We start from the raw sequence: 26,665 nt of genomic DNA, 5'->3' as shown, positions 1-26,665 counted from the left end.
GTCTGAGCAAAATTTCACTGCTTTAAGGAGCAAAACGAGCAGAATTATTGGACAGGAAGAATGGTAGGAGAGAGTAGAGACCTAGGCAAGTGCCGCTCCTGTAAAAATTAGGTAAGTGAAATCTAGTAATAATAAGTGCACTCGCACTACAAACAGAAGGATAGCCCGGGCAGCTCTGAGAGGGGTTTGCAATCAGGCGCCGGGTCGACTTCCCGGTTGCCCTGGAGACAGGGTCCTTCCTTGTTGGGCGCCTCCATCTTGTGTCACCAGCCCTTGCCCAATGAGCGGTTGCTCAGTGGCGGGAGGGCGGGCTACCGCGGCTGGGCTCTGCCCGCTTTGGCCCTCTGCTGTTCTCGGTCATGGAGGCGCCAGTCGCCCGCTTGCTTCTGCTCCTGTTGCTCGGGTCCTGGACCCCGGCGCCAGGCAGTGCCTCCTCCGAGGCACCGCCGCTGATCAACGAGGACGTGAAGCGCACAGTGGACCTAAGCAGCCACCTGGCTAAGGTGACGGCCGAGGTGGTCCTGGCGCACCTGGGCGGCAGCTCCACGTCCCGAGCTACCTCTTTCCTTCTGGCTTTGGAGCCTGAGCTCGAGGCTCGGCTGGCGCACCTGGGCGTGCAGGTGAGTGTGGGCCACCCCTCGCCGCCGCTCCCGTGGCCCTTCCCGCCTCCCTTCCTGCCGGTCCCCCGACTCCGCCCGCGACCCTCTAGGCCTCAGGAAATGCGGAGACCTGGGCGGCGGGCGGGGCGCAGGGGTCGGTGGGATTGCCTCGGGGCCCCGGCGCCTCCGCGGCCGGTGCACGCGCACCCTGATGCCTGGGCCACGTCAGCACTGGCCTGCCCCCGCGCGGGTCGCTGCTCGCGTGGGCAGCTGCTGGGATTCGCGGCGGACCCGCCTCGGAGCTTGCCCTTGCGGGGGCCGTTCTCGGCACCGCTCGGGCGACCTCTGGCCGATACAACGCATCTCCCTTCCGTAAGGCGAGCGCGGCAGCCGCTCGGCCCGGTGCCAGCGGGCGCCGGACTTCATTTCTCACGGGCTGACGCGGTGGCCCAAGTGGAGGACAAATAAATGAATTAAAATGAATTTCATTCTCTTAATTCAGTATCTGGTCCGTTGTAGGTGCTTCTTTCTAGACATAGAGAACCATCAGAAATGTAACAGGTTTGGCATCTTTAAGTCGGTAATCACTTGAAATCCCTATTAATGTGACGCATTTCTTAAGGTTGCTAATGAACACTTTCTAAATGTTAAAACTCTTCTTAAATTTTGAAATTCCTGCACGTAATATAAGTTTTCTTATGCCGTACAGGAAAGGAAAGTCCAGTTTTCTCCCGTCCCCCTACTGCTTCTCATTCTTAACCTCGGCAATAAATGGCTGTGTTTGGCTTAAGTGTTTCCAGGTATTTCAGTGATCACCAAAGAAAATGTTGGGTTTGGGAGTAGAGAGAATATACTTACACAGAGGTTTGTTTTTTATTACTATTGTTGTTAAACAATTTCATTAAATGATTACCTAATTATTTGTTGAGAGAATAGTCATTATAGTGTCACATTTCCCTCTAAGCAAACTTCGTTCTCTGACTGAATATGGAGCTATAAAGCTGCGTTTATAGAGATTACGTTTCTGAAATGACTCCTATTTTCTTTCATGCCTTGTCCGTGATGAAATAAAGTTTTACTCAAAGGCTTGTGGAAAGATAGATCAAAACTTCATGTAAATTTGCCTTGCCACCTTTGAATGTCTTGAATGTTAAATCCTATTCTTTATAGAAGCCAGTTGTGATTTAATGAGCTTGTTACAGTATAAGTGAACCACAGCAGGAGCTCGGCTATCCTGCCATCATGCCTGCGAGCTAGGTTAATGTGCTTATTTTATCTTGTTTTTATTTTTTCTCCCAACTTTATTGAGGTATAATTGGTATACAAAAAACTGCCTATTGTTAATATATTCAAAATACATATACACTGGTGTTACCATTACCACAATCCGGGTAATAAACATATCTGTCACCTCCAGAAGTTTCCTTTTGTTCTTTGTTTTTGTGGTAAGATACTTTCTTACTGGGACTCTACTTTGTGTCAGATATTACGGTGGGTATTTTAAATATATTTTAATTTAGCCCTCATAGCAACCATTTAAGGTATAAGTCCTCATATAGCAGGCAAGGAGGCTGTAGTCTGGCAGATTAAGTTGTTTAGCCCCCTACATGTGGTCTTACAGTGCAGAGTAAGTCAGGGCTCCAGCTTATTCCATAATTTGTGTATTCTCACACTGTATAATGTTGCCTCTTCTGGCTTTGATGGCTGTGAGGTAGGGTTGTATTGGGTATAAGACCTGCAGTCACATCAACAGATTTATTTAAAATCATTTTAAATTTTGTAGTCCAAGACATTAGTTAAATGGATGTATGTGCTATTTTGTACTCTTATCCCAGTGGGAAACAACTGGATGATGAACTTAACAAGGAGGTGCATATTTTCCAACAGTTGTGTTGGAAACTGATGAGGTTGTTGAAATGTTTTTCAGTGGGTTCTTTTCTTTCTTTCTTCTTTTTTTTGTTTTGAGACGGAGTTTCACTCTTGTTGCCCAAGCTGGAGTGCAGTGGCCCTATCTTGGCTCACTGCAACCTCTGCCTCCTGGGTTCAAGCGATTCTCCTGTCTCAGCCTCTGGAGTAACTGGCCCATGCCACCATGCCCGGCTAATTTTTGTTATTTTTTTTTTTTTTTGAGATGGGGTCTCGCTCTGTCGCCAGGCTGGAGTGCAGTGGCGCGGTCTCAGCTCAGTGCAACCTCTGCCTCCTGGGTTCAAGTGATTCTCCTACCTCAGCCTCCTGAGTAGCTGGGACTAAAGACGCGTGCCACCATGGCCAGATAATTTTTGTTTTTTTTTCATAGAGACAAGGTTTCACCATGTTGGCCAGGATGGTTTTGATCTCTTGACTTCGTGATCCGCCTGACTTGGCCTCCCAAAGTGCTGGGATTACAGGTGTGAGCCACTGCACTTGGCCTGGCTGGTTCCCATTGTGATAAGATTCTAGTCAAAGTCATGAAACTTGTTGTTTGTGTTAGACTGTACAGCTTTATTGAGGATGATTGTATGATTGTTTTAGACTTTTTGATACAATATTTTAAAAGTTCACCATTACAGCTTTTTGTATCCTACTGGGAATCACTACTTAAGTCCTAAAAGATAGCCTAATTTTTGTTTTTTTCAGTTGAGGGTGGGTTGGCAGAGAGATCAGTGGGGTATGTATACACTTTTCCCTTGCAGCCTGCTCCAGAGTCTTATGATTGGAGATAACTCCTCTTTCTCAGAAAACCCCTGCAGCCTGCTGGAGTGAACGTCCTTTTCCTGGTTACATAGCTTGTTGCTGTGAGGTACCCCAAACAGTGGTCATTGGCTCCTCCCCAAGGGAATTTTGCCAGTGTTAACTTTTTTTTTTTTTTTTTTTGAGAGGGAGTCTCACTCTGTCGCCCAGGCTGGAGTGAGTGCAGTGGCACGATCTCGGCTCACTGCAACCTCTGCCTTCCAGATTCAAGTGATTCTCCTGCTTCAGCCTCCCAAGTAGCTGGGCTTACAGGTGCCCGCCACCACGCCTGGCTAATTTTTGTATTTTTAGTAGAGATGGGGTTTCACCATGTTGGCCAGGATGGTCTCGATCTCCTGACCTCACGTGATCTGCCTGCCTCGGCCTCTCAAAATGTGAATCACCGCGCCTGACCAACTTTTTTTTTTTTTTTTTTTGAGATGGAGTTTCACTCTTGTCGCCCAGGCTGGAGTGCAGCGGCATGGTCACAGCTCACTGCAACCTCCGCCTCCTGGGTTCAAGCAATTCTCCTGCGTCAGCCTTCTAAGTAACTGGGATTACAGGCGCCCACCACCACGTCCAGCTAATTTGTATTTTTAGTAGAGACAAAGTTTCACCATGTTGGCCAGGTTGGTCTCGAACTCCTGACCTCAGGTGATCCACCCCCCCCCCCGCCTCCCAAAGTGCTGGGATTACAGGCGTGAGCCACTGTGCCTGGCCAGTTTTAACTCTTATATTAGTGAAAAAACAGTTTTAAGCTGGGCGTTGTATCTCATGCCTGTAATCTGTGGGAGGATTGCCTGAGCCCAAGAATTCAAAACCAGTCTGGGCAATATAGGGAGACCCTGTCTGTACAAAAATAAAAAATAAAAACCCCTGAGACTTTTTTTTTTTGAGATGGAGTCTTGCACTGTCGCCTGGGCTGGAGTGCAATGGCATGATTTCAGCTCACTGCAGCCTCTGCCTCCCAGGTTCACGAAATTCTTCTGCCTCAGCCTCCCGAGTAGCTGGGATTACAGGCACACACCACCATACCCAGCTAATTTTTTGTATTTTTAGTAGAGACGGGGTTTCACTATATTGGCCAGACTGGTCTTGAACTCCTGACCTGGTGATCCACCCGCCTTGGCCTCCCAAAGTGCTGGGATTACAGGCGTGAGCCACCACGCCCGGCCCCAAGACTTTTCTGTTACATCACTAAATACATTTCTTTGAGTATGCTTATTTGAATATAAATGAGGAAGAAAAGCATCAAGAAAGAGGCCTTTGAGAAGTATATTTGGAAGTGTAATCTTTCTGTGTATATGTGTATTTCATCATTCAGGAAAATATGCATTTATAGAAGTTTTATGCCACTTTTATTTATTTATTTATTTATTTTGAGGCGAAGTTTTGCTCTTGTTGCCCAGGCTGGAGTGTGATGGTGCCATCTCAGCTCACTGCAATCTCCACGTCCCGGGTTCAAGCGATTCTCCTGCCTCAGCCTCCTGAGCAGCTGGGATTACAGGCATGTGCCACCATGCCTCCCTAATTTTGTATTTTTAGTAGAGATGGGGTTTCTCCATGTTGGTCAGGCTGGTCTCGAACTCCTGACCTCAGGTGATCCGCCTGCCTCAGCCTCCCAAAGTGCTGGGATTACAGGTGTGAGCCACTGCGTCTGGCCATATACCACTTTGTAAAAGTAAGTCTTTGACAATATTCTTGTGTTTCAGAGAAAAAAAATTGTTACTGAAAAGAAAATTCAATCTCTAAAAAGTTCTGGTAGTTTGACTACTTTAATGGGGATGTATTGAAGCACTTGGTTAATTATTGACTCAAAATTTAGAAGCCAAAAGACGTGAAGAACAAACTATCTTTTTCTGTTCTAGGTGAAGGGAGAAGATGAGGAAGACAACAATTTGGAAGTACGTGAAACCAAAATTAAGGGTAAAAGGTAAGCTGACAAACAATATACCTTGTCTCTTGTTCAAGGTTATGTCAGGGTTGGGCTCATATGGGATCATAAACTAGGCAAGTTGCTCAGGAAGTGCCTGCTGTGTTACACATTTTTTTCTTTTCTTTTTTTCTTTTCTTTTTTTTGTAGAGAGGAGGTCTAGCTATGTTGCCCAGGCTGATCTTGACCTCCTGAGCTCAAGCCATCCTCCTGCCTTGGCCTCTCAAAGTGCTGGGATTACAGGTGTGAACCACTGCATCTGTCCTAGAGGATTTTTTTTTTTTTTTCTTGAGACAGGGTCTGGCTCTGTTGCCCAGGCTGCATTACTGTGGTGCCATGTTGACTCACTGCAACCTCCACCTCCAGGGCTCAAACCATCCTTCCACCTCAGCCTCCTGAGTAGCTGGGACTAGAGGTGTGTACCACCACACACAGCTAGTGTGTGTGTGTGTGTGTGTGTATGCATTTTTAGTAGACACAGGGTTTTGCCATGTTACCTAGGCTGGTCTTGAACTCCTGGCCTCAGGTGATCTGCCTGACTCGGCCTCCCAAAGCGCTGGGATTACAGGCGTGAGCCCCCACACCTGGCCAAGAGATCACCTTTAATGTAATAATTTAAGTATTTTATTAACCGGACACGGTGGCGGGTGCCTGTAGTCCCAGCCACTCGGGAGGCTGAGGCAAGAGAATCGCTTGAACCTGGGAGGTGGAAGTTGCAGTGAGCTGAGATCGCATAACTGCACTCCAGCCTGGGTGACAGAGCAAGACTCCATCTCAGAAAAAGAAAAAAAATAATTTAAGTCTTTTAAGACAAATATCTAGTTGTTTTTTTCAGGGCTGTTTATAAATAGCAAGAGTGTAAAACAACATAAATGTTCAACAATGGAACAAAAGTTAAAAACATTCTAATAGGTAATCCCCAGCTACTTGGGAGGTTGAGGCAGTAGAATCTCTTGAACCCAGTAGGTAGAGGTTGCAGTGAGCTGAGATCGCACCATTGCACTGCAACCTGAGTGATAGAGCCAGACTCCATCTCAAAAAGAAAAAGGTGATCTCTTAAAGATAATTGCTTTTGTTTTGGGTTCAAAATTTTATTCTGAGTTTGAACTGCTACTAGTGTTTTCAGTATCCTCAGTCTCTCTTATTTCTCTTGCCTTGTTCTTCCTTTAGTGGGAGATTCTTCATAGTCAAGCTCCCAGTTGCCCTTGATCCTGGGGCCAAGATTTCAGTCATTGTGGAAACAGTCTACACCCATGTGCTTCAGCCGTATCCAACCCAGATCACCCAGTCAGAGAAACAGTTTGTGGTGTTTGAGGGGAACCATTATTTCTACTCTCCCTATCCAACGAAGACACAAACCATGCGTGTGAAGCTTGCCTCTCGAAATGTGGAGAGCTACACCAAACTGGGGAACCCCACGCGCTCCGAGGACCTACTGGATTATGGGCCTTTCAGAGATGTCCCTGCCTATAGTCAGGTAGGCTCAGGTGGAGTCCAGCCCATCCCTGTCTGCTTCAGAGAATGTCTTGCAGAGTGACTACTGGTTGATAGGCTTGGGTGGTGTGGGGTGGATGGAATCTGCAGTCATTTCTAAGGTCATTCCAAAAGTGTTTAACCTGCAGTGAAATGATTCCATGGGGGTCTTGTTTCTCCTTTGGGGATCACAGGTAGAGGCTGGGAGTAGCATTCGGAGAGGTGGAATGGGTGTTGGGGGAGATGGAAGCAAGACATTCCATGCAGAGGCAGTAAGGACTTGAGATAGTGTGGCTGGGCAGATACTGGGGTAGCAAAGCTGTCCGAGTGGTTGAAGGCCTTCCTTGAATGTTGGGCCTCGGTTGGAACTTGAAGGGAGAGGGCGAAATTGAGGCTTACAAAGATTTTGTTACTATAGCAAATTGCAAACATGCCAAAGTACAAAGACTAGTATAAACTCCCACACACATCACTTAGATTCAGTGGTTATCAGGTTACTATAATTAACCCACCTCTTTTTTTCTTTGGTGGAGTACTTTAAAAAAAATTTTTTTTTTTTAAGAGACAGGATCCAGCTCTGTTGCCCAGCCTGGAGTACAGTGGCATAATCATAGCTCACTGTAACCTCAAACTCCTGGGCTCAGTCCATCTTCCCAGCTCAGCCTCCCATGTAGCTGGAATGACAGGCGTGTGTCACCATGCCCATTTAATTTTTTATTGTTGTTGTAGAGACATGATCTTGCTTTGTTGCTCAGGCTAGTCTCAAACTCCTGGGCCCAAGTGATTTTCCTGCCTTGACCTCCCAAAGTGCTGGGATTATAGGCATGAGCCGTGGTCCCTGGCCTCTTTGCTAGAGGAATTTTTTTTTTTTTTTTTTTTTGAGGCAGAGTCTCACTCTGTCGCCCAGGCTGGAGTGCAGTGGCGCAATCTTGGCTCACTGCAAGCCCTGCATCCTGGACTCATGCTATTCTCCTGCCTCAGCCTCCTGAGTAGCTGGGACTACAGGCGCCCGCCACCACACCAGGCTAATTTTTTGTATTTTTAGTAGAGACAGGGTTTCACCGTGTGAGCCAGGATGGTCTCGATCTCCTGACTTCGTGATCTGCCCGCCTTGGCCTCCCAAAGTGCTGGGATTACAGGTGTGAGCCACTGTGCCTGGCTGCTAGAGGATTTTAAAGGAAATCTCAGGGGTCATGTCTTTTTACTCTACCTACTTCCTTACCATTTCTAAAAAATGTGGATATTTTAGACGTTTAAGATTTCTTTGCACTGGGTGCAGTGGCTCATGCCTATAATCCTAGCACTTTGGGAGGCCGATACGGGAGGATCATTTGTGACCAGGAATTCAAGACCAGTCTGGGCAACATAGTGAGACCTCATTTTTACAAAAAACATTAAGCTGGGCGTGGTGACACACTCCTGTAGTCCCATCTACTTGGGAGGCGGTGGGAGGATTACTTGAGCCCAGGAGGTTAAGGCTAGAGTTATCTATGATTGCACCACCCCACTCTAAAAAAAAAAGATTGCTTTGCATCTCTCTGTGTGTTTAGAACATGTGTCACTAAGGATGTGCAACCAAAATACTTTGTTCTAATGCTACATGAAATAATTGTTTTTTTTTTGTCTTTTTTTGTTCTTTCTTTTTTTCTTTTTCTTTTTTTTTTTTTTTTTGAGGAGTCTTGGTCTGTCACTCAGGCTGGAGTGCAGTGGGGCGATCTTGGCTCACTGCAACCTCTGCCTCCTGGGTTCAAGCAGTTCTCCTGCCTCAGCCTCCCGAGTAGCTGGGATTACAGGTGCCCGCTACCACGCCTGGCTAATTTTTGTATTTTTAGTAGAGACGGGGTTTCTCCATGTTGGCCAGGCTGGTCTCGAACTCTTGACCTCAGGTAATCCGCCTGCCTCGGCCTCCCAAAGTGCTGGGATTACAGTTGTGAGTCACTGCGCCTGGTCTGTTTTTTTATGTTTCAAATGTCAGTTTGATACATAGTTAGGGCTGTTCATTTTGGGTTGTTTTAAACTTTTAAGAACTTTTTATTAACTTAATTTTTTGAATGTGAAAACAACATGATTTCATAGTCAAAATTATATATAACAAGTTATATATAACAAAATTATATATAACAAGTTATATATAACAAAATTATATATAACAAGTTATATATAACAAGTTAAAAGGCCAGGTGCATATATATATATATATGGCCTTATATATATAAGTGCACTTACATAAGGTGCATATATATACACACACACATGTATACATACATACATAAGGCCAAGTGTACCATTTTAAGTTATATATATATATATCTATCTCACAAGTTATAAGGCCAGGTGCACTGGCTCATGCCTGTAATCCCAGCACTTTGGGAGACTGAGGTGGGGCAGATCACTTGAAGCTAGGAGTTCAAGACCAGCCTGGCCAACATGGTGAAACCCCATCTCTACTAAAAATACAAAAATTAGCTGGGTGTAGTTGCACTCAACTGTAGTCCCACCTACTAGGGAGGTTGAGGCACGAGAACTGCTTGAACCCAGGAGGTAGGGGTTGCAGTAGCCAAGATCATGTCACTGCACTCCAGCCTGGGCAACAGAGCAAGAGTCTGTCTCCAAAAAAACAGGCAAGTTGTAGTCAGAGAATTCTTGCTTCCAATTTTCCCGTTCATTTGTTCTCCTTGGTAACCATTTATGTTAGCTTTTGGTTTATTCTTTTAGTGTTTCTTTCTAAATGTATGCAGATTTGTAGTAAACATACTCATATTCCTCCATGTCTCAAAACATAGCTCCCTATGTATATTGTTGCTCTGTGGGGTTGTTTTTGGGGAGGGGGAGGGTCTCTGTGCCTCCTGTTGTGGTTGTAGAGTGCCCAGGGCCCATGTGCCCACTGTGAAGATGACAGCCTTGCCACTCTGAGCTGTGCTTTCTCTAACTGCATGATTTCTTTTACTTACTTAAAACTGAGTGAGAGTTCATATTGGGACACTGATTTGATTTTCCTCTATGCAGGCTTTTAAAAATGTAAATGTTTTGGGTTTTCAAACTTGCCTCCATTTTAAGTTAATAGAACGTACTTGAGAGGCTGGGCGCAGTGGCTCACGCCTGTAATCCTGGTACTTTGGGAGACCGAGGTTGGCAGATCACGAGGTCAGGAGTTTGAGACCAGCCTGGCCAGCATGGTGAAACCCCATCTCTACTAAAGATACAAAAAATTAGCCAGGCATGGTGGCATGCGCCTGTAATTCCAACTACTCGAGAGGCTGAGGCAGGAGAATCACTTGAACCCGGGAGGTGGAGGTTGCAGTGAACTGAGATCACGCCATTGCATTCCAGTCTGGGCAACAGGGTGAGACTTTGTCTCAAAAAAAAAAAAAATTAAAAAAAACGTTCATGAGAGACCATTTGGCAAATATAAAGGAAGATTTGAAGTCAGTTCACCACCACTATCGACACTATTGACATTTTAGTACCTGAGTCATTTCTAAGCATAGGGCTTTTTAATATATGTATTATGTTTAATGTCATATTATGTAAAAGTATTGTGTAATACCTTTGACACTTAGAATATTCTCTAAACATTTTACATATTACTACATTACCTTTGTCAACCTTTTTTTTGTTTTTTGAGACAGGGTCTTACTCTTGTCGCCCAGGCTAGAGTGCAGTGGTGCAATCTCAGTTCACTGCAACCTCTGCCTCTTGAGTTTAAGTGATTCTCCCACCTCAACCTTCCCAGTAGCTGGGACTTACAGACATGTGCCACCACGCCTGGCTAAGTTTTGTATTTTTCGGTAGAGACAGGGTTTCACTGTGTTGGCCAGGCTAGTCTCAAACTCCTGACCTCAAATGATCTACCCACTCTGGCCTCCCAAAGTGCTGGGATTACAAGTGTGAGCCACTGTGCCCGGACGGCCTGTAAACCGTGTTTTTTTTTTTTTTTGGAGACAGAGTCTTGCTCCCTCACCCAAGCTGAAGTGCAGTGGCTCAATCTCAGCTCACTGCAACCTCCACCTCCTGGGTTCAAGCAATTCTCCTGAGACGGAGTCTTGCTCTGTCGCCCAGGCTGGAGTGCAGTGGCCAGATCTCAGCTCACTGCAAGCTCCGCCTCCCGGGTTTACGCCATTCTCCTACCTCAGCCTCCCGAGTAGCTGGGACTACAGGTGCCCGCCAACCCGCCCGGCTAGTTTTTTTTGCATTTTTTAGTAGAGACGGGGTTTCACTGTGTTAGTCAGGCTGGTCTCTTTCTCCTGACCTTGTGATCCGCCCGTCTCGGCCTCCCAAAGTGCTGGGATTACAGGCTTGAGCCACCGCGCCCGGCCTTTTTTATGTTTTTTAAAATTTATTTTTATTTTTTTTATTTTTGAGACAGAGTCTCGCTCTTTCGCCCAGGCTGTAGTGCAGTGGCGTGATCTTGGCTGACTGCAAGCTCCGCCTCTCGGGTTCACGCCATTCTCCTGCCTCAGCCTCCCGAGTAGCTGGGACTATAGGCGCCCGCCACCAGGCTGGCTAATTTTTTTGTATTTTTAGTAGAGACGGGGTTTCAGCGTGTTAGCCAGGATGGTCTCAATCTCCTGACCTCGTGATCCGCCTCCCGGGTTGACGCCATTCTCCTGCCTCAGCCTCCCGAGTAGCTGGGACTATAGGCGCCCGCCACCAGGCCGGCTAACTTTTTTGTATTTTTAGTAGAGACGGGGTTTCACCGTGTTAGCCAGGATAGTCTCAATCTCCTGATCTCGTGATCCATCTGTCTCGGCCTCCCAAAGTGCTGGGATTACAGGCATGAGCCACCGCGCCCGGCCACGCCTGGCTAATTTTTCTATTTTTAGTAGAGATGAGGTTTCACCATATTGGCCAGGCTGGTCTCAAACTTCTGACCTTGTGATCTGCCCGCCTTGGCCTCCCAAAGTTTACAGGCGTGAGCCATCGTGCCCAGCTGCTACACCGTTTTTAAGTGGCTAACTCACTGATTTGATGTCCTAGAGCTCATTTGCCAAGTTTCTATAGTTAAAGTTTTTTTTTTTTCTATTTAATATTATAATATACATCTCTGCACATAACTTTGTATTCTCAGAATTTTCTGAAGTAATGTTTTTCAAATTGAAGGATATGAACATTTAAAAATCTCTTGCTGGTTGGGCACAGTGGCTCATGCTTGCAATCCCAGCACTTTGGGAGGACAAGGTAGGTAGATTGCTTGAGACCACCTTGGGCAACGTGGTGAAATTCTGTCTCTACAAAAAATACAAAAAATTAGCTGGGCATGGTGGCATGCACCTGGAATCCCAGCTACTCATAGGGCTTGAGGTGGGAGGATTGCTTGAGCCCAGGAAGTTGAGACTGCATTGAGCCAAGATTGTGCCACTGCACTCCAGCCTGGGTGACAGAATGAAACCCTGTTCATTACAAAAAAATAAAAAAAAATAAAAAAAAGAGAAAAACCTCTTGCTGTAGTTTACCAAGTAGTTTTTCAAAAGATTTAATCAATTTTTTAGGATTCCAGCTGTGTGAAACTGCTGGTTTCCCTATGCCCTTGCTTGTACTGGCATTAAATGCTATCAAATATGATTATGAGTGAATTGTACTTTTAAAAATCTAGTCATAGAATGAGTAAATAAACTAGTGAATAAACTAGCTGTAAGAGCTAACAAAATAGATTGTCTTTTTCATGGACTTTTGGGAAGCAAGGTGTGTTGGGCCTTATTGAGAGGTGATGTTTAACATATAGAAGAGTGAAATCAGGCTGGGCATGATAGCTGGCTGGGCGGCGTGGTAGCTCACGCCTGTAATCCCAGCACTTTGGTAGGCCAAGGTGGGCGGATCACCTGAGGTCAGGAGTTCGAGACCAGCTTGGCCAACATGGTGAAACCCCATCTCTGCTAAAAATACAAAAATTAGCCAGATGTGGTGGTGCATTCCTGTAATCCCAGTTACTGAGGCAAGAGAATCGCTTGAACCCAGGAGGCAGAGGTTGCAGTGAGCTGAGGTTGTACCACTGTACTGCAGCCTGGGTGACAGAGCAAGACTCTGTCTCGTCTCAAAAAGAGAGAAAAAAAAAAAAAAAAAGCGAAGTCAGAATTTAGCAGACCTTGTATTGCTACTTAGGTTTATGACCTTGAACAAGGTAATGGAAACTGCTAGGCCTTGAGATTTTTATTTGTCAAATGGGGATAAGTAGTTCTTACTTCATCATATTGTCTTGAGAATGAAATGAGATAATGCACTTATTTAGAACTCATAAAACTGCCTAATACATACAATCAGCTCCAAACACATTAGTTGTTGTTTTGTGTCCTATTTTTGAATAATATATCATGAACATTTTTTCCCATATGTTAGCAAGAAGTCCTAGTAAACATCATTTTAAAATGTTGCATATGTTGGATACATCATAATTTACCCATTCTGTTGCTGATACATAGGTTGTCTCCAATCAATTTGATTTAAACTAATGGTGATTTCTCTGTTGCCAAAATTTGGACTATTTGTTTCCTTCCTTCCAGGATACTTTTAAAGTACATTATGAGAACAACAGCCCTTTCCTGACCATCACCAGCATGACCCGAGTCATTGAAGTCTCTCACTGGGGTAATATTGCTGTGGAAGAAAATGTGGACTTGAAGCACACAGGAGCTGTGCTTAAGGGGCCTTTCTCACGTTATGATTACCAGAGACAGCCAGATAGTGGAATATCCTCCATCCGTTCTTTTAAGGTATGGAATGTTCAACTTGGACATTGTGAGAAACGAGCACTTCATCATAGCTACTTACTCTTTGCTTTTTGAAACTAGCTAAATATATAGGCAGTTGTTTAGGGTTGACTGATGTTCATGTTGTTGATTGGGAGTGTTAGAAACCAACAGAATCTTTAAAAATACCCCCCCATGACCGGGTGCGGTGGCTCATGCCTGTAATCCCAGCACTTTGGGAGGCCGAGGCGGGTGGATCTCAATCAGATCGAGACCATCCTGGCTAACACGGTGAAACCCCGTCTCTACTAAAAGTACAAAAAATTAGTCGGGCGTGGTGGCGGGTGCCTGTAGTCCCAGCTACTCGGGAGGCTGAGGCAGGAGAAATGACCTGAACCCAGGAGGTGGTTTTTTTTAATTAATTAATTTATTTATTTATATATTTTTGAGATGGAGTCTCGCTCTGTCGCCCAGGCTAGAGTGCAGTGCGGTGCGATCTCGGCTCACTGCCAGCGCCGCCTCCCTGGTTCATGCCATTGTCCTGCCTCAGCCTCCTGAGTAGCTGGGACTACAGGCACCCGCCACCACGCCCGACTAATTTTTTGTACTTTTAGTAGAGACGGGGTTTCACCGTGTTAGCCAGGATGGTCTTGATCTCCTGACCTCGTGATCTGCCTGCCTCGGCCTCCCAAAGTGCCGGGACTACAGGCGTGAGCCACTGTGCCCAGACTAATTTTTGTATTTTTAGTAGAGACAGGGTTTCACCATGTTGGCCAGGCTAGTCTTGAACTCCTGGCCTCAAGTGACCTGCCTGCCTTGCCCTCCCAAAGTGCTGCGATTACAGGCGTGAGCCACTATGTCCGGCCTAAACCATATTTTTTAAATGAAAATTTGAATAGAAAAAGGAAAAGCATACTCAGTACCACGCCACCCAAACACAGCTGACATTTTGACCTATTTCTTTGTTCTTTTCTTTTTTTTTTGAGATGGAGTTTTCACTATTGTTGCCCAGGGCTAGAGTGCAATGGCCCGATCTTGGCTCATTGCAGCTTCTGCCTCCCGGGTTCAAGCAATTCTCCTGTCTCAGCCTCCTGAGTAACTGGGATTACAGGCGCATGCCACCATGCCAGGCTAATTTTTGTGTTTATAGTAGAGGCGAGGTTTCATCACATTGTTCAGGCTGGTCTCGAACTGCTGACCTCAGGTGATTCACCCGCCTCGGCCTCCCAAAGTGCTGGGATTACAGGCTGCTGGGATTACATGCATGAGCCACTGTGCCCGGCCCTTTTGTAATGTTTTTAAAAAACATTTTATCATATTGCATATAGTTTTTAAATCTTTTTTGTCTTATAAATGAAATCTGATAAACTTTTTTTAACTTATGTATGATAGAAGGGGTCAGTATGTGAAGAAAGGTGTTATCCCTTCCTCCCATGATCAAAATACACTGACAGATTTGGAAGATACAATGAAGAATATCAAGTAGAAAAACCCTTTCTGTAACCCTACCACCTAGTAATTTGATGAAATTTCTTCCATATTTCATCTTTATTTGCAAAATAACTTGAAAGATTATTTTTACCTTTGTATCAAGTCTTCAGTGTTCACAAAGGTATTTGCAATTCCCTTAATTATTTACTGTTTAGAAGAATTTGGGTAGTTAGCACCCTTGACTGAGAGGTTGATGCAATTTCTAGAAATTCTGAAACCTTTGTGGGAAAGTTAGACTTTTTTAGGTTGTGTTTGGGGACTGTTTTAATTAAGTAGTACCATGTGAGGATCTTGGTGCAGAAAGTCTTCTGTGTTTAGGATCATTTCCTCTTTGAGCTGACTCCTGGAGTTACAGAAGGGCATATCTACTCTCTTGCAGACCATCCTCCCTGCTGCTGCCCAGGATGTTTATTACAGGGATGAGATTGGCAATGTTTCCACCAGCCACCTCCTTATTTTGGATGACTCTGTAGAGATGGAAATCCGGCCTCGCTTCCCTCTCTTTGGCGGGTGGAAGACTCATTACATCGTTGGCTACAACCTCCCAAGCTATGAGTACCTCTATAATTTGGGTCAGTCTTCAATAGCAAGGGAGGAACTAACCTTTTCTTTAATTTTGTGCATTTTTTTTCTTTCAATTACCAGTCTTTATAGATAGGGAGTGCTCATTTGTCATTCTTAGGAAGACTGGTTTATCAGGAACTTTTATTAAGTGGGTACAAGTTACTATTGTAAAAGTAATGCATGCATTTGATAGTCAATTCGAACAGCATGTAAAAGTCCTCTCCTTGTAGTTCTGTCAACAGATGGAACCGCTTAAATTCCTTTAAATAGTTTTTGAGTTATTTAAAAAATAAAATTCAGAGAATAATAAAACACACTTTTATATGAGCACCCAGAACTAATGATTGTAAACATTTTGTCGTATTTTCTTCAAGTCTTTCTTTTTTTTGAGACAGAGTCTCACTCTTGCCACCCATGCTGGAGTGGAATGGTGCGGTCTTGGCTCACTGCAACCTCAACCTCCCGGTTGAAGTGATTCTCTTGCTTCACTCTCCCGAGTAGATGGGATTATAGGCGCCCACCACCACGCTCAGCTAATTTTTTGTATTTTTAGTAGAGACACGGTTTCACCATGTTGGCTAGGCTGGTCTTGAACTCCTGACCTCAGGTGATCCACCTGCCTTGGCCTCCCAAAGTGCTGGGATTATAGGTGAGAGCCACCATGCCCAGCCAAGTCTTTTTTTTTAAACCTTTTTATTGAAAAATAAGATATAGAAAACCACACAAAAATATATACAGTTCAGTGAATTATTATAAGAGGAACACCTTGTGCCAGTCTCCACCCCCTCCTGTCAATAAACCAAAATTTGCTAGCTACTCAAAAAGTGTTCCATGCACCTCTTCCTTCTCCATAAAGTAATCACTTCCCTGACTTTGAGTAATCACTTTCTTGAATTTCTTTGTAGTTTTAACACCCAAGTATATGTCTCTATATACTATACCTTAGTTTTGCCCTTTTCAATCTCTTCAATTTGTCTTATCTATTAATCTTTTTTTTTTTTGTTTTGAGACGGAGTCTCGTTCTGTTGCTCAGGCTGGAGTGCAATGGCGCCATCTTGGCTCACTACAAGCTCCGTCTCCCGGATTCACGCCATTCTCCTGCCTCAGCCTCCCGAGCAGCTGGGACTACAGGCGCCCACCACCATGCCCAGCTAATTTTTTTTGTATTTTTTAGTAGAGACAGGGTTTCACCATATTAGCCAGGATGGTCTCGATCTCCTGACCTTGTGGTCCACCTGCCTCAGCCTCCCAAAGTGCTGGGATTACAGGCGTGAGCCACCGCGCCTGGCCTGTCTTATCTATTAATCTGCAGTTAACTCCTACATCTATTTTTCTTGGCGTGATCTCCGCTCACTGCAACCTCCGCTTCCTAGGTTCAGGCGATTCTCCTGCCTCAGCCTCCCGAGTAGCTGAGACTACAGGCACCTGCCATCATGCCTGGCTATTTTTTGTATTTTTAGTAGAGATGGGGTTTCACTACGTTGGTCAGGCAGGTTTTGAACTGACCTCAAGTGATCCACTTGCCTTGGCCTCCCAAAGTGCTGGGATTATAGGTTGAAGCTACTGTGCCAGGCCCGTTTTTTCATTTAAAACTTTTCTGGGAGGCTGAGGCAGGAGAATTGCTTAAGCTCAGGAGTTTGAGACCAGCCAGGGCAACATTGTGAAAACGGGTTTCTACAAAAAAAATTTTTTTAAGTGAAAAATTATCTGGCTCACACCTGTAGTTTTAGCTACTCGGGAGGCTGAGGCCAGAGTAACACTTGAGCCCAGGAAGTTGCCCTCTATCCTGGGTGACAGAGCAAGACTCTGTCTCTATAAAATAATTAAAGTTGCTTTTCTTCGCATTTATCTTAAAGCATTATTGTTTGTTGTTATTCACTTTAATCCATCTATATTCACTCTAATCTATCTAGCTTAGCCTTAATTCCTAAAATGCTTTTTATTTCTAATTTATTTACTTATTTACTTGTTTTTTTGAGATGGAGTCTCACTCTGTCACCCAGGCTGGAGTGCAGTGGTGCAGTCTCAGCTGACTGTAACCTCCCAGGCTGGAGTGCAGTGGCGCGATCTCAGCTCACTGCAACCTCTGCCTGCCAGGTTCAAGAGAGTCTCCTGCCTCAGTTTCCCGAGTAGCTGGGACTACAGGCGCGTGCCACCACGCCCAGCTAATTTTTTATTCTTAGTAGAGATGGGATTTCACTGTGTTGGCCAGGCTGGTCTCGAACTCCTGACCTCAGGTGATCCACCTGCCTCGGCCTCCTAAAGTGCTTGGGATTACAGACGTGAACCAGCACACCCAGCCTGAATTTTTCTAATTGTTTACGTTGTTCTTGCATCACTTGTGTCATTTTTTTATTTTATTTTTTTATTTTTTATTTATTTTTTTTTTTTTGAGACGGAGTCTCGCTCTGTAGCCCAGGCTGGAGTGCAGTGGCCGGATCTCAGCTCACTGCAAGCTCCGCCTCCCGGGTTCACGCCATTCTCCTGCCTCAGCCTCCCGAGTAGCTGGGACTACAGGCGCCCGCCACCTCGCCCGGCTATTTTTTTTGTATTTCTTAGTAGAGACGGGGTTTCACCGTGTTAGCCAGGATGGTCTCGATCTCCTGACCTCGTGATCCGCCCATCTCGGCCTCCCAAAGTGCTGGGATTACAGGCTTGAGCCACCGCGCCCGGCCCACTTGTGTCATTTTTTAAATACCTTTAGCTTGTTTTGGAATAGCAGGAGCAGTCTCCTGGTTCATTTTTATGGATGTCTTTCTGGCATGTTTTCATTTTCTTATAGGGATGTTCTCATTTTCATCCCATTTTTCTTATATATCTTTTTCTTTTCTTCTTTTTTTTTTTTTTTGAGATGGAGTCTCGCACTGTCGCCCTGGCTGGAGTACAGTGGCACAATCTCAGCTTACTACAACCTCCACCTCCTGGGTTCAAGCAATTTTCTTACCTCAGCTTCCCAAGTTGCTGGAATTACAGGCATGTGCCACCACACCTGGCTAATTTTTGTAGTAGAGACAGGGTTTCACCATGTTGGCCAGGCTGGTCTTGAACTCCTGACCTCAGGTGATCTGCCCGCCTCTGCCTCCCAAAGTGCTGGGATTACAGGCATGAGCCACTGTCTGTTGATCATTTTTAATGTGACCTTTCCAAAGGAGGGATGGTGTAGGGTGGCTTTTGTACCTTCCCAGATCTCTGCTATTTTAGTGTGGTATACTGCAAAAACATGTGACTTGATTTCTGAGCTTTCACCTGCGCGGTTTTTGAGTTCCATTGTCCCTGTCATGCTCAATTTTAATTGTGTTGAGCGGTTTCTTATTGTAGGGCACTGTCCCAGAAGGGGAGTTCTGCTCTCAGGGACTAGACTGCTGCAGACTCGTGACCTTCTGCAGGCCTGTTTCACTCACCATTAGGCAGGGCATGAGTGCTCCGAGTTTCAGCCACTCCTCACATTGGCCTTCTGTGCTCTCTAGGGAATCCCGGTTGTGTGTTTTGGGGTTCTGCTGTTCTCGAGCACACCAGTTGCCCTGTTGCTTCTCTCTGCTTTCTCCTTTACAGACACTGATAACGTGAAGGTCTTGTGGCTGTGGGTGTTTTGACCCCCATCCCTGTCTCTGTGTTGTGTGGTTCAGTAGAGATACTTTGTTGCCTGGTTTTGTTGTAAACATGGTCCGTGGGTTTTTGGTTTTGCTGTCTAGTTGCTTTGTCTTTATGTGAGCCCCTGTACTTCTTTCTCTCCTGCCCATTTGATCTGTTTTCCACATCATTGCTTATGCTTGCTTGATCCTTCAGGTGACCAGTATGCACTGAAGATGAGGTTTGTAGACCATGTGTTTGATGAACAAGTGATAGATTCTCTGACTGTGAAGATCATCCTGCCTGAAGGAGCCAAGTGAGTGTGACTGTTCCTTTCCTTTGCACCTGATTTTTCTGGTTGTACTCTTGTGGTACTCTAATGGGAGCGTATGTTCTAGGGGCACAGTCTTTGTGTCACTTTGCTCTAGATTTACTTTATCAGGGAACATCTACTTGGCCTCTCTTGAGTGACATGTCCACTCTGACTGACAGAATGAGAGACCCCTTGATTTTCTTCCTGTGGAGAACATTCCATAGGGGAAGGATAGTTCCTCACGTAAATCCAGGCTGTGCTGTTTACCAGGAGAAGGGACAGTGGGCCTGGGCAGACAAAAGCAGGACATGTCCCCTGCCCCGTAAGAAGCTCTTATTCATGTGAAGAGAAAGAACATTCAGAACAGCCCGTGAGGCATCTGTTCAAGCCCCCAAGGGACTCACTGGGTCGGATGTACAGGAGAGCTGTGTCAACTTTGTGACTCCAAGGAGTGCGGCCAGTATCTGTGAGAACTTGGGAGTGGAAGATTCAGAGGGACAGTTGTTGTCCCAGCAGACAAGGGCTTTAAAACAGAGGGCTCTGTGGCACTGGCTTCCCTGTCTCAAGAGAGTGGGTGTTCTCCATAGCTGGGAAGGGAGCAGAGTGGAGGAGTGTAAACTTAGTGACCTTGAAAGGCCCCTTAGCCTTGGAATTCTCTGATTCTAAACCTGGTTTATTGGAGTAGTTAGTTGGAGGCTATGTTTTATTCCCATCTTCTTCCAGGAACATTGAAATCGATAGTCCCTATGAAATCAGCCGTGCCCCAGATGAGCTGCACTACACCTATCTGGACACATTCGGCCGCCCTGTGATTGTTGCCTACAAGAAAAATCTGGTAGAACAGCACATTCAGGACATTGTGGTGAGTGGCTCCACTGTTTGCCTTCCATGTCATCTTCCCCAGACAGTGAGCTCTGGGGCCAAGAACTCACCCCCCATCCTTCCTTGGGCTGGAGTCATTTGAGCTCACAGCGTCTTCTGGTCTTAGGGTGGGGCAGCAGGTCAAGTGGGCCAGCCTGGGTGAGTCTAGGCTCCCGTGTCCCTGCAGCTCCGATGAAGCTGTCCTCTTCCTTCTCCCAGGTCCACTACACGTTCAACAAGGTGCTCATGCTGCAGGAGCCCCTGCTGGTGGTGGCGGCCTTCTACATCCTGTTCTTCACCGTCATCATCTATGTTCGGCTGGACTTCTCCATCACTAAGGTACCCTCTCAGCCTTCTTCCTACTTGTCATTTGTGTCCTTGGTAATATTTTGCCAGCTTGAGCACTGATCCTCACAGTGAGCCCAGGGCAAGACGCCATGGCCAGAAGACCTCTGCCTGTGCTCATCCTTGCCAGAAGGGTACTTTGTTTTTGTTGCTTGTGGTCACCAGCACAGGAGGTTAAGTCCCTGCTTCTGTCTTGTTTTGTCTCTGGAGACAGAGTAACTTGGATGCTCAGGTGAGGTAGGAAAAACGAAAAGATTGGTGCTTGTTGTTTAGCTGTTTTGCTTCTTGTTATTCAGTGGAACTTGGGAGGTGGAACTCCCCTCTTAGTCCCCTTGCCAGTGTCCCCTCTCCCTTCCCCTGTGGTGATCCCTTGTTGGGAGCAGAAACCACTAACCTGGCCCCATCAGCACCCTTCTCCCCACCCCCACTCTCTGCTCCCTGACAGACAAGCTCCGTGACTCCTTGGTCCTCCCCAGGCTGCACTGCCATTATCCTCAGTTCATCCTCTTGGTCTTTTCTTCCTTCTTTCCTCCATTTCTCATTCTCTCATTGTTCCTTAGGGCTCTTGGCACCATGCCCCAGGGTAGGTGCTAGTATCAGGCACTTATTGTAGTCAGGTGGGTGAGGGCTGGGGGAGGAGATGAGCATAGCTGGTGCTTGAGGACTGTGGGAATGTGATGACAGGCACAGGGTGTGCTTTTTTCTATTTTTTTTTTTTTTGAGATGGAGTCTCGCTCTGTCTCCAGGCTGGAGTGCAGTGGCACTATCTCCGCTGACTGCAACCTCTGCCTCCTGGGTTTGAGCGATTCTTCTGCCTCAGCCTCCTGAGTAGCTGGGACTACAGGTGTGCACCAAGGGTGTGCTTTGAGTGGGGCAACCTGGCAGGCCCCAAGGCTACCCTGAGGAGGTGACAGGCAAAGAAGGTGGGGAAGGGCATTCAGCTGGAGGGGCTGATGTTTTTGAGACAGCAGGGAGGGGTTTTGGTGGGACCTGTGGGCAAAGATGTTGATCCAGCTGAACTGTGTGGGTCCACTTATATGTAGATGTTTTTATGTTTTTCTTTTCTTTCTTTTTTTTTTTTTTTGAGACGGAGTCTTGCTCTGTTGCCCAGGCTGGAGTGCAGTGGTGTGCTCTCGGCTTGCTGCAACCTCCGCCTCCTGGGTTCAAGCAATTCTCCTGCCTCGGCCTCCTGAGTAGCTGGGACTACAGGCATGTGCCACCACACCCGGCTAATTTTTTGTATTTTTAGTAGAGACGGGGGTTTCACAGTGTTAGCCAGGATGGTCTCAATCTCGTGACCTTGTGATCTGTCCGCCTCGGCCTCCCAAAGTGCTGGGATTACAGGTGTGAGCCACTGCGCCTGGCCAGATTTTTTTCAATCAAATGCAGATAGGAAATACAATACCCAATACAGTGTTTGAGGGATCTGAAACCAAATATGTGGAGGGCTGGCTTTTTGTATGCTTGGGTTTTGCAGGGCTGACTATAGGACTTGAGTATGTGCATAGTCGGAGAGTGGGGGACCTGGAGGAATAACTGTGTGTGTGTGTGTGTGTGTGTGCGCGTGCGTGCATGCATGCGTGTGGGTGTGTGTTTAATTATTTTTGCTGAATCATTGGAGGTTAAGTTGTAGACATTGTGCCCCTTTACCCTTGAATAGTTGAGCATGTGTGTAGCCTGAGAGCAAGGGTATTCTCTTACATAATCACAATATAATGATCAAATTCAGGAAATGTAATGTTGCTAAAAATCTGGTAGAACAGCATGTTCAGAACTTTGTGGTGAGTGGCTCCACTGTTCTGCCTTCTGTGCCTTCTTCCTCAAAGAATGGATAGTGTAATTAATTAGTTAATTAATACTATTAATTGGCCAGTTAATTAGTACTGTTGACCAACATGGAGTCCACAATTTTGCTGACTGTCCCCTGATCAATCACAGCTCACTGCAGCCTGGAACTCCTGGGTTCAAGCCATCCTCCCACCTCATCCTCCCAGGTAGTTTGGGAGCATGCCATCATGCCCAGCTAATTAAAAAAAAGTTGTTGTCTTTTTTTTTTTTCGAGACAGAGTCTCACTCGGTTACCCAGGCTGGAGTGCAGTGGCACGATCAGGGCTCACTGCAGCCTTGACCTCCTGGGATACAGTGATCCTCCCATCTCAGCTCCCTGAGTAGCTGGGACTACAAGCATGCACCACCATGCCTAGCTAATTTTTTGTATTTTTATTAGAGACAGGGTTTCGCCATGTTGGCTAGGCTGGTCTCGAACTCGTGGACTCAAGCAATCTGCCTGCCTTGGCCTCCCAAAATGTTGGGATTACAGGTGTGAGCCACTGCACCTGGCCAACATTTTTTTTTGTAGAGATGGAGTCTCCTTATGTTACCCAGGCTGGTCTTGAACCCCTGACCTCAAGTGATCCTCCTGCCTCAGCTGCCCAAAGTGTGGGGATTATAGGTGTGACCCACCATTCCTGGTCCTTTCTTTGTGTTTAATAACCTTGACATTTGTAGTGTAGAGACCAGTTTTATAGAATGTCCCTTAATTTTGGTTTATCTAATATTTCCTGCTGATTAAATGGGCAAGACTGCTGTAATGTATATGCAGGGCACACTGACATTATCATCCTTGTTCACATCTATCTGCCTGCCTTACTGGACTGTGAAGTAAAAAGTCTGCTTCATCCTTTTTTTTTTTTTTTTTGAGATAGAGTTCACTCAGTCGCCCAGGCTGGAGTGCAGTGGCACAATCTTGGCTCACTACAACCTCCACCTCCTGGGTTCAGGTGATTCTCCTGCCTCAGCTCCCTGAGTAGCTGAGATTACAGGCGCCTGCCACCATGCCCGGCTAATTTTTTTTTTGTTTTTTTTAGTAGAGATGGGGTTTCACCATATTGGTCAGGCTGGTCTTGAACGCCTGACCTCGTGATCCGCTTGCCTTGGCCTCCCAAAGTACTGGGATTACAGGCATGAGCCACCAGGCCCGGCCGGTTGGCTTCATCTTTATGGCCCTAGTTTTGCCCATTGCTGAACCTGGTCCAGATTAGGTGTCAGTAGGGGTTTGACTCTGACTTTCCAAGAAGGTGGCATTTCTTTTTTGGATGGCTGGTGGTGGCAGATGTTCTTTGGGAGATAAGATCGGAGTGGACCCAAGCCTGGATGTTGTCACACATGGTGCCTCTCCTTCCTTCAGGATCCGGCCGCAGAAGCCAGGATGAAGGTAGCCTGCATCACAGAGCAGGTCTTGACCTTGGTCAACAAGAGAATAGGCCTTTACCGTCACTTTGACGAGACTGTCAATAGGTACAAGCAATCCCGGGACATCTCCACCCTCAACAGTGGCAAGAAGAGCCTGGAGACCGAACACAAGGCCTTGACCAGTGAGATTGCACTGCTGCAGTCCAGGCTGAAGACAGAGGGCTCTGATCTGTGTGACAGAGTAAGTGTCGGGCATCACTGAGTTGCTTGGCTTGGGGCTCTCCATGCCTCACTGCTCTGTCTAGGGCAGACACTAGGCAACTCTCTTGCTTACCTGCATGCTTGTGGGATGAGACTGCATCTGGCCATAGCTTTTCATGTGGTGCCAATCCTTGTGGAGGAACAAGGGATTTTGGGGTCCTGGCTGTGAGCTGGGTGTGAAGGAAGCTCTGCCAGCCTCCTCAGCACTGTGTGCCCATATGGCCAGTATTGAGAGTAGCTGCATCCTCTCATGGAGGCCAGACTGTTGTAGGTCCCAGGCCGCTTATGTCATGGTAAAATGAACCTAGACTTTAGAATCAATAGGTTCGAATCGAGGCTCTGATTCAGAGTTCGTAAACCTGGCCAAGTCACCTAACTTCTGTGCCTCAGTTTCCTCATCTGTAAAATGGGAATGCTGTTAGCCCCTCATAGGGGTTGTGAGTGTAAAATGAGTTAATGCATGCAAAATATTCAGAACCCTGCCTGATACAAGCTATGTAAAGGAGTTATCTGTAAATGAGGATAGTAACCTTTTCGCAGAGGTGCCCCTCAGAGTCACTGACTCCCTGTCCACTTCCTGGCATTCCCTCTCCTCACCCTATGTGAATTTCCTCATAGCGCCTACCACTTTTTTCTCTCTCTCACCCAGGCTGGAGTGCAGTGGTGCGATCTCGGCTCACTGCAAACTCCGCCTCCTGGGTTCACGCCATTCTCCTGCCTTAGCCTCCCCAGCAGCTGGGACTATAGGCGCCTGCCACCACGCCCGGCTAATTTTTTTGTATTTTTAGTAGAGACGGGGTTTCACCGTGTTAGCCAGGATGGTCTCGATCTACTGACCTCGTGATCTGCCCGCCTTGGCCTCCCAAAGTGCTGGGATTACAGGCGTGAGCCACTGCGCCCGGCCTCACTTTTTTTGTTGTTGTTTTTGAGACAGGGTTTCACTCTGTTGCCCATGCTGGAGTGTAGTGGCGCAATCTCAGCTCACTGCAAGCCCCACCTCTAGGCTCAAGCAATCCTTCTACCTCAGCCTCCCAAGTAGCTGGGATCACAGGTGCACACCAGCATGCCCAGCTAATTTTTTGTATTTTTTGTAGAGATGGGGTTTTGCTATGTTGCCCAGGCTGGTCTTGAACTCCTGAGCTCAAGTGTTCTGCCTGCTGTGGCCTTCAAAGTGCTGGAATTACAGATGTGAGCCACCATGCCTGGCCCACACCTACCACTTTCTGAAACAATTTATTCTTCTACTTAAGTGTGAATTATATGTCAGCATCTAAGGGCAAGATCCCTTATCTGTCCTTAGTGCTGTTTTCTGGAACCTAGAATTGTGCCTTGCGCCATGGCTTACTAATTTGTTGAATGTTGAATGAATGTGACTATACCAGTCCTCAATGTGACATACAGTAGGTGACAATGGCTGTCACCCCCCCTTCCCTTGCCGTTGATCTTTTGCCTAATTGAATCCCTGGACCTAATTTGGCAAGCTGCAGGGAGAGAAGTGACGTTCATAGAGGAGCTGCTATGTGCCAGGGCGCGTGCCAGGTGCTGCCAAGTACTTTCACACTCAGTCCTCAGAGTCCTGGAACGTAGATGAGGCCCAGGGATGGTGCAGGGCTTGTTCACAAGGGCGTAAGAACAGGGCTTGTGGGTGGTGAAGTTGGCATTTGAAGCCAGGCCTATCTTCCTCCATAGCCAGCCTTGCTGCCCTGGGACACTGTGCTGTTGGCTGCATTTGTGGCTGATCCCTGTGGAGCTCTGGGGTCTATAAGCCTGGGAGATGGTGGGGCCTGCCGAGTGGGGTGGGAGGATCGCTCACAAGTCCTGCCCTGCTCTTACCTCGGCCAGGTGAGCGAAATGCAGAAGCTGGATGCACAGGTCAAGGAGCTGGTGCTGAAGTCGGCGGTGGAGGCTGAGCGCCTGGTGGCTGGCAAGCTCAAGAAAGACACGTACATTGAGAATGAGAAGCTCATCTCAGGAAAGCGCCAGGAGCTGGTCACCAAGATCGACCACATCCTGGATGCCCTGTAGCCCCTGCCCGCATCCTCAGGGGGGCCCAGGGTGCCTGCACTTTGCAGTGGCAGGCAGAATGGGTGGTAGTGGGAGGTTGTGCATGGAGGCCAGTGAAGGCTGACATCTGTAAAAGGCCTTCAAGGAAGAGAAACCAGGCCCTGCCTCAGGCAGTGTGAGAAGCTTGCTGTTTGTCCTTAAATCTTTCCTTTTTTTAAAAAAAAAAGAAAAAAAACTCCAATTAAAAACAAAACATCTTTGCGTTTTGAACAAAGGAATTTTCAATATTTGATTGGTATTCTGTTCTGAAGCTAGGGTATTTTTTCAGCCTATAAAGCCCCCTGTTTTATGCCCTTCTAATTCCTGATGTTTGGGTATTTTGTGAGTGCATGTGTTTTTTTTTTTTTAAAGTGTGTGTGAACAAATGGAAATAAAGCAGGGACTGTGAACATTTGTTTTTGGTCTTTTGAAGATCTCTCATAATTCTTAATTTTGGGAATAGTGCTTTTATCAAGTGCTTTTTATTTACTAAATAATGGATTTGCTTCTCAGCAGGTTTGTAAGGCAAGTATTTACATTTTACTTATTAGAACACTGAGGTATTCTAGTACCAGAGTGTTGAAAGAGGTATCAGAGTGTTGAAAGAGGTGAAGTGGCTTAGGTCACA

General features: G+C 46.3%; 1 protein-coding gene across 1 annotated transcript; it reads left to right on the top strand.

Annotated features, from left to right (window-relative positions):
- Window positions 1-254: 254 nt before the first annotated feature.
- RPN1 (ribophorin I) lies at window positions 255-26,451 on the top strand. The gene is made up of 10 exons (XM_025377657.1): window positions 255-620; window positions 5,177-5,241; window positions 6,412-6,718; window positions 13,212-13,421; window positions 15,268-15,460; window positions 19,239-19,338; window positions 20,059-20,197; window positions 20,416-20,535; window positions 23,729-23,974; window positions 25,837-26,451. The coding sequence occupies exons 1-10, from the start codon at window positions 360-362 to the stop codon at window positions 26,017-26,019; spliced, it is 1,824 nt and encodes a 607-aa protein (XP_025233442.1). The 5' UTR covers window positions 255-359; the 3' UTR covers window positions 26,020-26,451.
- Window positions 26,452-26,665: the final 214 nt, after the last annotated feature.

Source organism: Theropithecus gelada, chromosome 2 (assembly GCF_003255815.1).
Source record: "Theropithecus gelada isolate Dixy chromosome 2, Tgel_1.0, whole genome shotgun sequence".
NCBI lineage: Eukaryota > Metazoa > Chordata > Mammalia > Primates > Cercopithecidae > Theropithecus > Theropithecus gelada.
Note: the sequence above shows the minus strand (reverse complement) of the source record. Positions and strands in the feature narration are given on the sequence as shown.

Coding starts and splice junctions, on each gene's coding strand:
- RPN1 (XM_025377657.1), top strand. CDS start 360: ATGGAGGCGCCAGTCGCCCGCTTGCTTCTGCTCCTGTTGCTCGGGTCC. Junction 6,719..13,211: donor ATGTCCCTGCCTATAGTCAG/GTAGGCTCAGGT, acceptor CCTTCCTTCCAG/GATACTTTTAAAGTACATTA. Junction 23,975..25,836: donor GCTCTGATCTGTGTGACAGA/GTAAGTGTCGGG, acceptor TACCTCGGCCAG/GTGAGCGAAATGCAGAAGCT.